The 17025-nt window shown below is 37.5% G+C and overlaps 1 protein-coding gene across 3 annotated transcripts in view; it reads left to right on the top strand.

Moving 5' to 3' along the window:
- Window positions 1-15924, top strand: part of BCAT1 (branched chain amino acid transaminase 1) — a 67460-nt gene extending 51536 nt beyond the window's left edge. For all 3 annotated transcript variants that reach the window (XM_083820735.1, XM_083820737.1, XM_083820736.1), the window contains 3 exons: window positions 1668-1808; window positions 2988-3062; window positions 8347-15924. In XM_083820735.1, coding sequence (XP_083676861.1) covers window positions 1668-1808; window positions 2988-3062; window positions 8347-8388 — 258 coding nt within the window. In that variant the 3' untranslated portion in view covers window positions 8389-15924. The remainder of the gene's footprint in view (window positions 1-1667; window positions 1809-2987; window positions 3063-8346) is intronic.
- Window positions 15925-17025: the final 1101 nt, after the last annotated feature.

Here is a 17025-nt window from a genome sequence, read left to right as displayed (position 1 = left end):
TATGAAAGTTCTCATTAAATCCACTAGTACCAACAATATCAAGCAAGGATAGAAACAATTACCATGTGTGACCACAACTATACTTTAGTTATCAACACTGTCTGCCTGTCTCTCCACTTATTTCTCATGGTTCCACCCTTACTCCTAATAGCTAGCATGAAGCCTAAAATTAACCCACAATCTTAGTCATCTATCTGCTTACAGATTCCAATTGTGTAATGTACCCATCCCAAGTACCTATATGGCACTTGAATGGACTAGCTGCCTGTACTGTATTTGATTGTACCTTGGGTAAAAATACCATACAGCCAAAGGTTCATTTAGCCCATCCTCCTGTTTCCTGGTTTTGCTCAGGGTTATGTTCAGGGAGGAATAACAGGAATAAGGTAGGCATGTGTGATACTTTCCCCTTGGTGTTCTCTAAGCTTCCAACTGCCTGTAGTTGAAAAACTTCCTGAAATACAGTTTGCAGTTGAATGTAATGAAGAGAGCTAAGCATAATGAAGAAAGCTAAGCACGTGCTTCATGGGGTACATATGTCACTTGTTGATCTACATTGGACTCTCATGCATCTTTACTCATACTAGTACTACTGTGATCTAGATTAAAACTAGTATAGATATGCACATGCACCTCTCAGACTTGTCTCCTTTACAAGACAGACAGGTATTCCTGGTTGCTAGGGCCTGTCAGTGAGACATCAGAGTCTCTCTCACCTCAGTGCTCATGAATAATTAGGTGTCTTCTACTCTCTCAAAAATCATTCTTATCTTCCTGTCCTCCATTTACTAACCTATCTGAAAACTTGCTTACAGTGTGTCCCTGCCTTTCTCTTGAAATGCTGTCTTTTCCAGAGCTAATCACATTTCTTTGCTCTCTTTTGCACCTCTGTTCCATGTTTAAAAGCTTGCATATAAAGCAAGGGCTAAACTTTAGTTTGGCCTGGTAGGACAATAAAGTCTACATAAAGCCATGACTTGAATGTTACAAAGGTCAGTGTTTACTATTGCTCTTTAAAAGCTTTCCCTCAATCAGTTGCTATTCATTCTTCAACACTTATAGAAGGTAAACTTTTTTTCCTTTTTAAAGACTGTCCAATGTGAATTGCTTTATGCATACCTGCGGTACAGTTAATTTCTGTAGGTGACAACTGAATGCAGACTGCAGTGTAAAATTTCACCAGGTGTTACAGAAAAGTACTGCATCCAGCTGCCATTACAGGTGGAATTAACAAACGGTATTTTGCTTAGGAATCGTCCAAGAGTGGGATGGAAAGTTCTTGTACAAGGGTCGTTTTTGTACAAACTTCTGCACTCTAGAGACCATAAGTAGTCAGATTCTGTGTCACATAACCCATGACAAATTCTGCTGTATTATTCCCTAATGCAATATTTGACATTGTGTGCCAAATCAAAAGGAAGTGCCACTTAGTCATCAGCATTCTACCTGCCAAATCACTGGCTTCCTTTTTGTTAGTCTATCTTGTGTGATACTACAAGGTTGGAAGAGATCACAAAATCACAGCCAAAACTTAGCTGGTTGCAACTGGGCTAAGTAAAAATAAGAGATAGTTCTATTAGAGATGTTTCAACCATGGAAAACAAACAACAACAAACACCGAAATTTGTTAAACTTTTTACAATTTCCGTTTGATTCTTCTTGTGCAGGGAGAATTTAAAGTGTCTGAGCGATACATCACCATGAGTGACCTGACAGCTGCCTTGGAAGAGAGCAGAGTGAAGGAGATGTTTGGTGCTGGAACAGCCTGTATTGTATGTCCTATCTCCAAAATTTTGTACAAGGGCAAGGTAAGATTTTTTTTTTTGGCCTCTCCAGAATTTTCTCATAATGAATTTTAGTCAAAAGAAAAACAAAACAATCAAGCAAAACAAAACAAAACCGACAACCAACAACAAAGAAACCCACAAATGAGGTAGAAAAAGAGTGCTGCCTGAGGCTTGTAGAAAGATGAACAGTGTCAGTATGTTATTTGCCAAATGAGTTACCAGTATGTTGTCAGAATAGGGCATTCCCTCTCATCTTTTGTTTGTTTGTTTTCTTAGTTAAAATCACAAAATCTCAGTTCCTGAAAATAAGTGTAATAGTTCCCAGCCTGTTTGGAAATAGAGAAAAATAAATTCTTCAGCCTTCCTGTTATTGAGCATTTTTTCAAAAATATCAGGCTTCTGAGACAGGTGAGAAAGGGAACGATTTCTTCAGGGAACCAAATTTCTGACCCACTGCATTTTTTCTTCCTTAAGTTCATCTCTTTGTCGCCCCTCATGCCAGGGAGCACTGCTCTGATGGAAGAGCTGTGTCAGGAGGATGCCCATCTTCCTCTATCTATTATATGCAATGTTGGAGATTTCTCCTGTACGAGTGGAATTCCACAGGGTAATTCTTCAGCCTATTGGGCTGACTTGATGCTGTTAAATCAGAGCAAAGTTAGTTCACAAGGCTGGAGAATTTCAGCTGAATATATGGGAGTGTTTTGTTGCATCAAATATGAGAAGTACAGTAAAAGTATGTAAAGTGATAATTCTTGAATTAGTAAAATGGAAAAAATGTATTGATATTATCATGTGGTAAGATAATATGAGAGACATCCAGGTGCAGAGTATTGATAAGTAGTGTGGATTACTGTATGTAGCAGTTCTGCCTTTGCCTGTACAATTAACTGTCTGTTTTGGATGGATCTTTTGGAAGGCTTGGATTGGCCTTTGTTCAAAAACAGCATGACAGTACAACTAATTTAACTTTTCACTGGCTGAGCAAGCTCTCCTATAAAAACATTACAACAAACCTTACCTACTTTTAAGGAGGACTAGGAAGCTTGATAAATACTTATTCAAATCCTTGTTGACCCAAAGGGATTTATATTTATATAAAGCTATTATTATATGTTATTTTCTCTCTCTTCTCTCTCCGTCTTATCTCCCTTCCATCTTCTCCACTTTCCCACCCCAACATTCTTTACTCATTGTTAGCATTTGCACGTTCCAACTATGGAGAATGGACCTCAGTTAACAACCCGATTCCTGAATAAGCTAAGTGATATCCAGGTAAGATGTTTGCTCTTCTTTAACCACATAAAATAATAAAAGGTGACAATATGAAAACATTGGAAACAAGTATTTTTAATAATGGTGCTATAGGCATAGTATTATGTCTTAGTTTGCTGTGGTTAATCTATCCTTATTTTCTCAAGATGAAAAAAAGTTGTATGGATGGAGAGTGGTATATTTTTTCCCTTGATCTTCCAAACTGGATATTGTTGCAAGATATTACTGTTACCCGTAAAAATCCAGTACAGTTGTTACAAGCTTCCCTTTGAAGGGAAAAAATAGATGAAGCATCTTAATAACCACAATCATGGATGAGTATGGGCTAATCAATAAAGAGATATGCAAAGTAGTAAGCACTAGGTACAGCAAGCTGATCATTTCTGTTTCTCAGTACTTTCCAATCACAAGGCCACCTCTTGTTCCTAAAACAGTTTCTTCCTCTGTGATTTGCTAAATATCACATTCTGTATGGAATCTGTGCTTGTCTTGCATGTCTGGGCATGGAAATCAATATTGTTTCTTTTACCATAAATGAGCAGAACATGATGACCCTCCTTATTTTATTTGACTGTTTTCTTTTCCTTTTTTTTACGGTACTTAATGTGGGGGATTTGGGGATAGGAGTAGGTATTGGTAAGTTGCTAGGCCCTTTATTTTAGATTTGATAATAGTAGCTGTTTGCCAGTGTTGTCATAATTTTTCATCTGATAGTTACTGCTCTGCATTCTTAGCTTTTGGCTCAAGGAGGTTCTTAGACTTGCTACTAAAATTTTTATACTTCCTGCCAGTGAACACTGAGTTCTGTTGCAGTACCCAGCAACTGTATGGATCCCTTAAAATAATCAGAACTTCTTAAGACAGATTCCTAAAACTGAATTTTCTGTTTTACAGGCCTTTTACTCGTGTGTAGAAATAATCTGACACAGGGTTCTTTTGGTGTTCTTCTTTAGTCTTGCTTCTCTACATATTTTTAAAGTTCACAGGTACTGGTCTCCAACATAGCCACATTTTTTTTTAACTTTCAAATATTTTCTAAGACTGGTAGCTCAAATATTGCAGCAAAACCACTTGACCTGTTTTTCACTAGAAGGATGACAAGATCAATGTCTTTTCTTCCTTAGAATAATATTGAGCATTGCTGGCTCAATAAAGAAGTCCTGATATTGTGTTACTTTTGTGTTGGTGGCTGAGTTAACTTTCATGGAAGGCAAAAAGATGCTCTTCCTGCCACATTTCTGTTGTTTCAGCTCTGCCAACTATAATGGCTTGTGATCTGTATCTTTCTCTTTAAAGACTAGGACTGACAGCTAGGAAGAAGCATAGGCATCTTTGGTTCTAAATTTTATTATTTGTTGAGGGGAGGGAGAGGTTTAGTACTCTGTGTTCCTAGGTCAATTATATATATTATTTTTATCATCTCAGTACATAACAAAGGCTACACCATAGACTTTCCCTAGAATCCTACATACCACAGTTCCATTTCATCTTTCTCATCCCTAAGTGCCTAATAGACCACATCACTGTTGGTGTCCATCAGTTTCTTCTTCTTCTTGCCATCTTTCTGGTTTTATGTCAGGGACAGGCTATGGACTGTATAATTTTATTGATATACTTTTTATTGTGATGTACAACATCTGCTCTGTTAGTATGTCAAGGATCTTTAACATCTACTATCATTTGTGTAATTCTTGTGTTATCTTCTGATGCCTACGTCATGCTTTTGAAAGCTAAGTTAGGGCCTTCAACAATGTATGGTCAGTTTGAGTCTCCACAGATCACTTCTAACTGCAGTCATGGAACAGCTCGGCATCAGAAAGAGTTCAGGCCAGTTCTAGAACCTTCTTTTTGAACGTTGTCTGTGAGGAGTTAGGTACTGCTTTAGCCGTTTGTATTACAAGATAAGCAAGTCCATTCGGTAGAAGAACGGATTGTGAAATCCAGAGTTGTTTCAGAAGACTACAGTGGAATATGGGTCTTCCTCCCCTGGCCAGTAGATACTGAGTCAAGACAAATCAAGATAAATTTATCCAGCTTGTTCCCTGAGGTTACCTTCCTTCCCTGCTACCCCTCTTATCCTTGCCCATCCTCAGCTTTCCCTTTTCCCTCAAGGCTCAGGAGGAGGCTGAAAAAGTATGCATTGCTTCTAACTTTTATCTTCGTTGGACGTTTATACATTACAACTATGCATACAGAGTTGAATGTACTTAGCATGTGTTCGTTAGTTGCAGGCCAACAGTAAATCCATCACTCCTGGAATCTGCTGGATTGTTACATACACACAAACTTCTGTGTTTTCTTCCTTCTTTAAAAAAGCCAGGGGAGTTTGAATGCTTTATCATTAGAAACATGGTTTTAAAGAGACTCAAGGCTGCCTTCTCTTTAAGAGTCACTCAGCATTTATTGGTTATGTTTCTGCACGTTCCTACGTGTGGAAGTATGAGCTTACATCCAAGTGGACAACAGAGTGTCATAGAGAAAATGATGCTGTAACAACAAAATTGAATAAATAACATTCATGAATGTCAAGACATTTTTCAGGCTCTTTCACAGAGATCTTATATATATTCTACCAGAAGGGAAAAAGAAGAAAAGATCTCTTTGCAGCACCACTGGACTAGCGTTATGATCATTTGAGCAGTCTGAGACTTACTCCAACGAATGTGCAGGTTCTGAAGAATAAAATGCAATGGAAATTACAGACAGACATAGCTTCAGTCTCTGTGCCATTGTGTTGCCTGAATTAAGGCAATGTATCCATTTCATGCTGGACAATGGACATTTGTGAGACAGTGATAGCTGTCAGTAACAACAGTGTCCTGGGTTTGAACCTATGACCTAGAGGTGCAGGGATCCATATCCAATATCATTATACTGACTCCTTTGAGTACAAAACATCCTTGTTTAATGTTTTCAGATTATCTTGATTATTGTGTTTTCAAGTCTGTTTTCATGCTGCTCATTGTTCTTTTGCAAGTCTTGTGTGTTCAACAGGATTTCTCTGGATTTGAACAGCTGTTCAGTGGGAACTAGAGCTAGAGTGACAAATTAGAAACTCATGGGCAGAACTGATTTAATTTCTCACACCAATTGAGAGAGACAGTAGTAATACTGCAATATACATTTCCCTTCCTGTCACTGAGTGGAAATCATGATTACTTAAGGCCAATAAAGATTTTAGATAAATAATTTACAATGTATATAGTAATGGTGTACTTATGAATGGATTAGTCATAGAAGACTGTCTTCTGTAATTTCTTGAGTTAGGAGATACAGACATCAGATTCTTTTGTTTGGAAACATACTCACTGAAATACCAGTCAAATATTTTTGTGGTTTTGCATTCCATACTTCGAGAATAAACAAGCTTTTGCTGTACTCTTTAAAGTGTAGATCAGGATGCAACTTGGAATAGGTGAATAGAAAGTAAAATGTATTGTTTATACTGCATGAGATAAAATACATTTAAACACTGAAGTCAAAGACAGCAGTGAACAGAGATTTAGTCAAAAAGCACATATTTCTCAAAGTCACACAATTTATATGGGTAGACCAGTGGAAGACAGCTAGGGAAGGATAATGGATGTGTTCGTTTTTACAGAGCAGGACCTGTGGGAGAAAAAGAAGGATGGGATTGCCTAGCCTAAGGTCACAAGGTTCTCGACAGTCAGAAAAGGAGACTGAATCTGCTTTTATTTCCAAAATGAAAACATCTTGACTGTGGTCAGAATCTTCATTCTCTCTTTAATTCTGGAAGTAGGTTTGAACCATAGTCAAATGGCAACTCAGACCAGACCTTGCAATTTCTGAAATCAGCATCAGAGCATTATGATACTACCTAGAGCCATCAAGACTTCCAAGTAATCTCCTGTCTTTTCCCTGCTTTCTGATTTGTGAGTGGTGGGGGAGTCATCTTTTCTCTGAGAAACAGTGATGTGAAGGTCAAAGACTTTTTTTTTTCTCCTCCATTTCCCCCATCCACAACAAAATTGCCTCACATCAGGGTAATTCAGTACTTTGTGGTTAAACTAATGATACATCTGTTTTTTCTTGGTTACAGTTCACAAGGCAACCACACTGACATCTGGGAATGTAAATTGGAGATCCTTTCAATGAGTAATTTTTTCCAAGGTCCTGTGCAGCACCATAGCACTGTTTAGTCAGCTACATTACAAACTGCAGAACAGACACACCAAAATTAATAATGAAAAGAAAAAGTAGATATACACGCAGAGCTCATTTAGAGGCTTTACTTACTGGAGTAAAGAGTAAAATGCAAGCAAACTGAATGTTATTTCCTTGTGCATCTAGAATTGTGTTCTTCTGGCGTATCCTTATCTGGAGATACTCTCTCTTCCCTGTGTTAGTGTGTCTTTATCTCATTTCCTGCTGATAGAGAAGTTGGATTTGGAGGAACTTTCTTTTACCCTCTCTTGGAGAGAATAGCAAGTGACCTTTTCAGCATATATAAAGCCTCCAAAAACAGTACTTTACTCCTTGCTAAAAAGTGTTTTCAAGCTCACTGAATATGGTACTGTAAGGGGAAGGGCTCTCAAGCTACATCCGCCACTAGTCTGTCCACCTCTGCTTTACTTACATACGTGAACCATATGTGCATTTTTACAGCTCTCTGGAGTGTTGTTTACAGGCCTGGTGACAAAGAGCATTAGAACACAGAGCCAATTTAGCAACCAAAAGTGCTGCCTTGGGACTGTGTGCTCCCCTGGAAGGGAAAACAGATCCATGTAGTAGGTCACTTTCATTTCTGCCTGGTGATCCTACTGGTTCATGTATGGGAAGACACCTTGTTTTATTTGGGTTGCAATTCTCTCTAACTGCATTCTGTGGTATTTGTGATTGGTTTTATTTCACGTTCAGTCAGAATGTTGTAATAAAATGACACCTTGAAAATAGAAAGAAAAAAAACGTGTGTGTTTACTGGAGCTCGAGCAGGGGCATACTTAGGAATAAGCTGGTGATCTGACCTCAGGGAATAATAATATCAAATTGATGGAAAGCTTTAGCGAGGCAGGACTATTCTGTATCATCTCTAACTGAGGATCAGAATCACCCCTTTATAGTTTACTTGTTGAAGGACGTATAAATCTGCAAGCTACTTTTAGGCTTTGCTCAAATCAAAGACAGAAGGCATATAAGAAATAATGTAAGCTACTATCAAGGTGCTGGATATGAATCCTTCTGAGGATAGATCTAAGAAGTTGTTATCATCATTACTGTGCACTTTTAACTTTTATTCTTAAACTCTATTTTTGCTTTCTTTCAGTATGGAAGAGAAGACAGCGATTGGGCTGTGCTGGTGTCGTGAAGGTGAAAGAATTCAGACCCTCCAGACAGAACAACCACAAATAATGACAACTTCTGTAGCTGCCTGTGCGTAGCATAGTTTCTTTATCAATTTACTTCCCAGGATGATTGTTTCCACAATCCAGCAAATGTGAACACAATCATTTTGTTTTCTACTGTAAGCCTGTTAGTAGAAGCCTGTCTTCTTGGTAGAGGTGCTAAATGTTAGGAATAGAACTTTCCTAATGGTTTCTTAGTGCCTCCTTGTGTCTTATGTACAGTCTAAAAATTTGTAAAATGCTCTTCAACTGCTCTTCAGTTTGTTTTGTTTGTTTTAACTGCCATCACCAGCAGAGCAAGTTGTGTAACACAGACATTGCCTGTTAGTTGACCGCAGGGTTCTATTGACATTATTCTGCCTTTTGTTCTGTGTTCAAGAAACAGTTAAGTTTAGCCATATGCTCTTTTCTTTTGTAACCCACTTGTATGGGAGATTTCTGAGTTTGCATAGTCCCACGGATTCCTTCATCTGTATTCTTTCAAATAACAGCTCAGTCCTTTAGGCCCACACACTCAGAGTGGATCTAACATGCAAAATGCTCCCTGATAGACTGCTGCCTTTCCCTCCATGTGGGGATAAGCAGTGGCTGCCTGGGCAGGGCATACCTCACTAACAGCTGAATACATCCTCGTGTACATGATGTTCAGGACTGAGCTAGACCATGCTGAAACAAGAATCACTCATTGTCTGGCCTAACAGAGAGCTGCTGATGCAGTGTCACCTTCTGGTGAATGTCTAGAAAATAATGTTAAACAAAACAGTAGCTGTAAAAGTTGAACCGCTCTTCATTTGTACAAAGTGAAAGCAACCAAGCCTTTGGAATGAGGATGAATTAAAAGGAATTTTCTTCAACATCTAGTCACATGATTTAGATCAGGAAAATATTTTCTCATCCTTCACTTCTCACTGTGAAACGTATCCAGCCTCCGTTAATACATGTGCATCTTAACTGGGTCTTCCTGTTTAAGGAGCAAGCTATGTTGTCAGCAGAAAATACCTAGCCCAAGACAGAAAGAGATTTAATGCAAACCCTGGTTTTGTTCTGATGTTCATATTCCGCTATTCTCTTACATGCTGTCTTGATATTATCTGGAAACATTATAAAGTATATATCCCATAGTTAGAGAAATAACATCTGTTCACTAAGAAATATCCTGTAATATTTATTAGCTTTGTCTTTTTGCGCAATGATTTGTCAAATGGCTTTAAGATATCTCTAGCCAAAGAGGATGATCATATTCTGTATCAATGTTCCGAAGTGCTACTTCAGTATAAAACTGGTGGATCTTTATTGACACTAATGGAGTTCAGTAAGAAGAAACATTTATTTCCATAGTGTGCAGTAGAGATGCCGCCAGTATTAAGGGAAATATTTAGCACTTTATTGTATGGCGTTTTTTATTTTTATTTTTATTTTTTTTTAAGATGACGACCCAACAACATCTCTCCCATGCTTTATAAGATTTTTGTAGTTACTGGCATCTGTTAACATAGTTCAAAAAGGCAAAGTAGAATTTCTAATAGACCATCCATGCCTTATACAACTGCTGAAAAGTAGCATTATGGCTTTCCTGTTCATTTTTGGTCATATTTTAAAGACATACCCCCCTACTTAGCCATCTTTTTTTTGCTCCCTCAAATCATGACTTTTACTGTCTTTCACTGTGGTCCAATCTGATCTTTTAATGAAGAACAGTTGAAGGTTTTCTCTGACAATGTAACTATTGTTAAAACATTAGACAGTTTTGTCTTTAGAATACAACTGCAAGCACAAAAATTTGTTTCTCTTACAGTAGCAATAGTACTGTGTGTCTGCTTTTCCAACCATTTGAACTGGTATAGTGTGCTTGTCTTTGTTCAGTATCTTACTATATGTTATAAGCTGCTGGTAGTCTTTCATTTTTCTTTAAGAAGGTGGGTAGAAAAATTAACAAGAGGAATATGTCAAGATGCAATGTGGGGTAGAGAGTTTTATCTGATGAGGCATGTATCATAACTAAAGAGTGCCTTTAACTAAAATGTGGCATGTAGCTTTGTAAAAGTCATGTAATGAGCAACCACATATGGCTTCCTGTTACTGAACTGTATAAATTTGTCCCCTTATGTTCATCTTAGATTTAGCAGCTAAAGGAAAAGTGGAAGTATCTGAATTCAGATATATGGAAAAGTGGTTGAACGATCCATTAGCATCTCAGAATCTTGATAGAGTTGATGGGTATCTCGTATCAAAAATCCCCATGATGGCATGAGAATACCAGCATTAATCTATTCACTAGCTGAAATGAATAAGGACCAGTTTGAATAATTATTTTACTGTGGTTTAGAAGCTGAAAGTTGTGTAAAACTCTTCTTAAATTGGATGCAAGTAATTTAATGTGAGGAAATCAAGTAGTTTCATTTATTGTGGTTTGCACTGTTGCCTATACCAAACAGAGAAACACCTCTCCTTCTATTGTACATATTCAGTTGATGGAGACTTCAAAATTAAAAGGGTTGAAGCTGGAATGACCCACAGAAATGCATAAAGTTTTCTAGCAGAGAAGAATGAAAATGTAGTGTGTGTATGGTCAACTGTTGTCTTTAACGTCTTGGTTACATGTTTTACTCTAGCTGTGGCTGTTTCTCACGTGAAACTCAACATTGTGGTTGTTTGTAAATCCAGGTAGATAGATTCTAGATTTTAAAATTTAAAACCTAAATAAAGGGAGCTATTTGGTCAGCATCATACAGGAAATTCTTCTGATCTTGCATGATGTCCTACCCTGTATTCCACTGCTGTTTTTTATCCTGTTAACCAAAGGAAAGAAATAATATGGGTAAATAATTGTGTTTGGTATTGTGTTCTCCTTTTTTTTTTTTTTTGCCTGTAAAATTTCTTTGAGGGAACTGTGGTATTCCCTGAGCTACTAATAGATTGTAAAAGAACATCTGCCATCTCTTTTCCATGTGCCCTATTTGTTTAATTGCAACAGATTTACATAGAAAGAGTATGGTACATCATAACTAGGCAATTATCCATTCTTCATTACTTAGTTATGGTTCTGTTGATTGATCATTTAAGACATAAGATAGTCTAACATTAGGAGAATTGAGACTGTTCAAAAAAGATCAACAAATTAATATTGTTGTGTGATATTTGCATAATTGTCTGCAATTATTTAATGTCTAATTGGGTTGATCAAATGAGATTCAGACTTTCACATGTTTGTGCTTTACAAACACTGGTACTTTAAAATGATAATGATGAACTCTAATTTTTGTATGTTCTTTCTTCTCCCTTTCATTCTTTTGATTATTATTTTCAGTATTGAGCATGTCCTTAATTTTCAGTTTGGTGAGTATGATTCAAGTTTCAGGAAAGAAGTCCGTCAAATGAGTGATCGTTTCATGAAATTGGTATTTCATACAGACTGTTCTGATGCCAAGAGTTGTGGCATCAGCAACTGGTGTTACTTAAATAGATTCTTAACTGTAATGAGGGCAAATTCACTGAGGATTTATAGTGACAAACTTGAGTAAGAATGCTAATAAAGGTCTCTGCTTAGAGTAGATAATCTTTTCAGTCTGTAGCAGAGCAAAGCAAATGTGATTTTTCTGGGATGTAGAAAGGAAATCTGACAAGACAAAAGCCAAGGTAGTGAGAGATCTCTGCCCCAGCCTTTACTTACACCTGTTCAGCTCTCTCAAGCCAAAAAGCAATTGTCTTCCACTCTTCTTTCTAGGTAAACTCTTGTTTAGCTTACCTTGTTTACTTGTTTAGCTCTTGTTGAGCTTACCTCATTCAACAGAGAGATTATTGGTATTCTCCTGCACACTTACTATATTCTTATTTTTCCTCAGGAATGAACAACATTAGTTTGGAAAAATTTGGATATTTGAAAGAGTGATTTGTAATGTGAGTTTTTTGAAATGTCTGTGTACTACATGGGCTTTGATGGAGGTAGACAGAAAAACAGCTGGGAATGGTTCCATAGCCACCTGTTTAGAGGGGAAACCCTCTTGAAGTCAGTGGCCTCTCCAAAACAATCTACCTAATCTCAGCAGATTGCTTAGTGTGATCTGTCTGTTGATAGTGCCTTGCTACAAAGTAGAATACAAATATGATAGCTCAGCCTGTTAGACTATGGCACATTTTTTTCTCTGCATGGGATACACCCTTCCAATGGTAAATTTTAACATCCTAGTGGCAGGCTTGTATACTGAGAGGTGGGAAGGTGTAAACAATGGCCGAGCATGGCCTGCGGTAGGCCATTCTTTTGTATTTCTCTCCCTGCAAACAGATTTGCAAACACTTTACCTCTGCCTCTCCTGTCATGGTGTCCTTTCGTCTCAAAACTAAAAGTGGCCCTTTAAGCAAATTTTGCATTGATTTTGCTTTCAGCAGTAGTGATAGTTTATTAAAAAAAAAAAAGTTTTCTTCATCTTGCAGGTGTTCAGGGATCAGAATTGCATTTTTCTACCTGAGCATGTAATGCCTGAACAGACTGACCCTGGACAAGTATTCTAATCTGTTTTTAAGTGCAGAGTAGTAGCAGTACCAATCCTACTGCTTTTGACTCTAATCCAAAGTCTTGGGAAAAAAAAAAAAAGCTTCTTTTATTACAGATCAAATAAGCTTTCCAGAAAGCTTTTTAAGCAGCAGACAAAAATACCTAGTACAGTACAATACTTCCACTCTGAAGCAATCCTTGAAATTATCTTGATTATGCAGAAGTAAAAGGTTATCTGACTGAGAAATATATTTGTTTTGCTATGTGAACCCACAAACAAGTAAAATACGTAGTTCAGAATATATAGCAGCATGCAGAAATTTCATGAAAAGAAAGTTCACCTCCTCCTCTCAAACAGTGATATCTTCTTTAAAAGTGATGACTGGAGGAAGCATTGTACCTCTCAATGTAGAATCATTATACTGCAGCTATTCTAGAGGTACACCTTGCCACATAGCACTGAGACAGACCTCTGAATGAATCTTGGCTATAAGTTTTCTGAATTGCAGTCTTCAGATTTTGGAAGTGTCAGAGCTGTGTTTTACTGTGTTTTGTCACTATCCTAAAGATTTGGAATAAAAATAATAATCTCTTTGCATAATAGCAAAAGAGATTACAGATATTGTATTGGTGGAAAACCATGCAGTTGCACTCCTGCCTATTCCTTGCTTTAAGCCCAATGGTTAGTGGGAATTTCAGGATATTTTCCATGACCACGCAAAATCTGAGTGCTGTCTGTAGCACAACTGGTGAATATAAACAACTAGTTCCATAAACAAAACTTAACTTCTTCCTTACTCTCAATGATAAAGTACATTGGGACCTAGCATGTGTGCAATACTGAATTAGAATAGTCAAGCTTTAGATATTAAATGAAATTTTGGAATTAGTAGCTCAGATGGAAATAAATATTACTGATTGCACCAGCAAGGTTTACCACACCCAACTTTTCTAAAAATGCTGGTGTTTAAACTCATTAGTATTAATAGCATGGCTAGACACTTGTGCCTGTCTTTGAACATGAATTTACACTGAGCTTGCTTATCATAAAACTTATTGTCTTAATTTACCACAGTTCTGAATTCTCACTCCATGATTTAAAAAATAGAATATTAAATTTAATGTGCACGGGAGGATCTTAGGGAGGAATAAAGAGGTTGATAAAGCATTTTGAAAGTCTTTAAAATATCTGGTGAATGTAGTTAAGGTAGAAAAAGAGAAGACAACTTTGTGGAGAAAAATAGCTATAGCATACCAAATGATTTTCTAATGCTTTGGAGTCCATCATATTACGTTTCATCCTCCTGTCCAGGATCATTTTTGTTATTGACCAAAGAGGCATGCAGGGAAAAGTAGGTCAAATATGCTTAGTGCTTTTTTTATTATTTTTATTTTTTTTTTGAACCAAGCAGGGGTTAGGAAAGTTTCTAAGAGCTGGTTCTCTTGATATTGCTAACTCTTTAGGACTTGATTTTCTCATGCTTTTAGCAGTCATTTAAGTGTGAGATGGAAGAGCTCAGAAGTTATCTTAGGCAGTACTATCATGCAGGAATAGATTGATTTTCACTTTATAATCACGTTCTTCAAGATATGAACATGGTGTCTTTTAAATTTTGCATCTTTTTATAAAAACAATGCCTATCATTTTAGAACTTGATACAGTGTCATTGAGCAGTTATCTTAAACTATCACGTCCTGGTAGATTAAGAGAAGAATGCAAGCATTCTTATTCCTTATGTAATCACCTTCCTGTATACCAAATCCCCTCTTTATTACAATTTGGTCTCTGCTAGAATTGTGACCTCTTCAGGTGAAATAACACGTATTTTCTCTACTGTGTCCTTCAAGTGCACCCTGGGCTTTTGATAAGTACTAAGAGCTGGCAGCAAATATCAGAGCAAAAAGCAAAGTGAAAAGACTTCTGTCTCAAGAACAGGTATGCTAGGAATGAGAGTAAAATTGCCCATCTCCTTACTTCAGTCAAGACGAGTTCAGAAGATTATTAACATTCTTACTCAGTCCAAAATAGTGACAACCCAGGTATACCAAATGTCTAGTAGCATGGTAGATTGCTATTTATGAATGCTCCTATTTGATTGCTTAAATGCCTACACCTGTGCCTACGTTCTTCATAGTTTTAGCCCTAGTAGCTGAGTTAAAACCTGCAACACATTTATATACGTCATGAAAATGTAAAATAATAGATAAAAGCAAATAGTAGTGATCCAGACCATCTAAAATTGAGAAACTTTTCTACATATCAGTGGCCTATTTTGTTCCCATAAATTCTATTCATTTTCTGATGTCCCAGTAGCTGACCAGAACTACAAGTAGGAGACCAATATATCATTAATTCTACCCAATAGTCAAGAATGTTGACAAAGAGTGAATCTATTCCCTCCATCTCCTGGGAAAATGGTTTGGAATCTAACCTGGCCACTACAGTAAAGATTGACAGAAGATTCTTTGCCATGATGGAGACAAGTAGGAGTTTTATCTAAAGCTATTTGCAAACAATTTCTGTCAGACCAGTAAATTTGGAAAGACAGATATCCCAATCTACCTGACCTTCAAGGCATTTAGAAGGCTGCAGTAGTAGTTCTTGGAATTGTAGCAGTGGGAAATCAGCAGCTTAAGAGTGAGAAGTAAACACCTCTGAAGGGTCTCCGTTGTCTTAAATGTTAAAGTTAACAGGGTATTTTACAGGGATCTGAGCATATAAAAACAGTAAAGGACAGATGTGTGAAAAAAAATACTGGATCAACTAAAGGAAACTCTACCTCATTCTTCTTTAAAGGTTTTGTAGAAGCACAATTAAACGCTCCTAATGGCATTGTTACGTACAGACCATCTGGCATGAAAGAAACACTTTATATTTGTATGTCTATAAATCCTGTAATAACTGTATTTTGCTGGCAGTAGAAACAGTCTATACTATTTGCAGTTTTCCTCATCAAATCTGTAATTATGCAATGTTTCTGTTTCCAATAAAGGAATTTAATGGGTACCTGTTTTTGGCATGTTATGAAATTGTCACTGTCGAGTACAGCTAACTAAGCATAATTATCCCATAGATGGGAGCTGTTATGAAATATTTTCTTGAAGATTGGCTTGAAAGAAAGAAGAACTACTGAACGAAGTGTGGCATTTAAGAACAGCTGAATACGATGCAAGTGGTGAGAGATAAGCTACATCTTTGGTCAAACTGCAGAGCCTATATTCTGCCTTCTGGCTTCCACCAAAGTCCACGGGTATGGCACTCATAACAAAGGGAAGATGGAGGCCTTACCGACGGCAGGCGTGCATCTGCCCTGCCAAGCCTGGAGGTTGAGATGGTTGTTTCACTACAGTAAAATGCTGGGCAAATCAAGCAGCAAAACTACCTGCCCGCTAGCCATGTTGTCATGAAACAGCTTATAACATGTCAGGACCACGTAGCAGTGATTGAACACAGCCCCCAGTTCTAAGGGGTTTGGGGTGATGAACTCAAGGGAGAGAAGCCAGAAAACAACGTTATACTCTGTGCACTTACTTCACAGGGCACTTTTGAGTAGTCATTACTCTAAAGCATGTCAACCAGTGGGAAGCCCTTTGAAGATGGAAAGCACTGGAAAGTGAGTGTCATTAAAATCTTGACATTTGCCATGTGTAGTAGCTATATTTACAAAAATACTTGACGTATTCCCCTTTTTCAGGGCAGGGAATACTGTGATTAAAGGTAGTACAGATCCGTGCTGTGGTAAAGTACACAACAGGGTAAATTTTCCATCTGGTTGGCTCTCAGTGATTTCAGAGAAGGCTGGCAGGGGTACAGGACACTTTAAAGAAGTTGTAGACAGGTAAGTATTAAGAGTTGTTAATTGCTGCTGGTGAAACAAACCTAACATGTCAGAATCCAACTCTATTCCTGTGTTTTTGACCTCTCCACTTTCATCCTAAGGGAACCTTTTGCAACTGTAAGCTTGAGCTTTAGTAAGTTTTCAAAACTCATTTGTCCCAAGTAGTTATAATTTGAGGACTCATCCTGCAAGGGACTGAGTGGGCTGCAAACATGGACAGACCTGTGCCTTTAAGTAAAACTTGGAAGACCCCTTTTTTTCCCCTCCCT

This window comes from Anser anser (assembly GCF_964211835.1).
Source record: "Anser anser genome assembly, chromosome: 1".
NCBI classification, from domain to species: domain Eukaryota; kingdom Metazoa; phylum Chordata; class Aves; order Anseriformes; family Anatidae; genus Anser; species Anser anser.
Note: the sequence above shows the minus strand (reverse complement) of the source record. Positions and strands in the feature narration are given on the sequence as shown.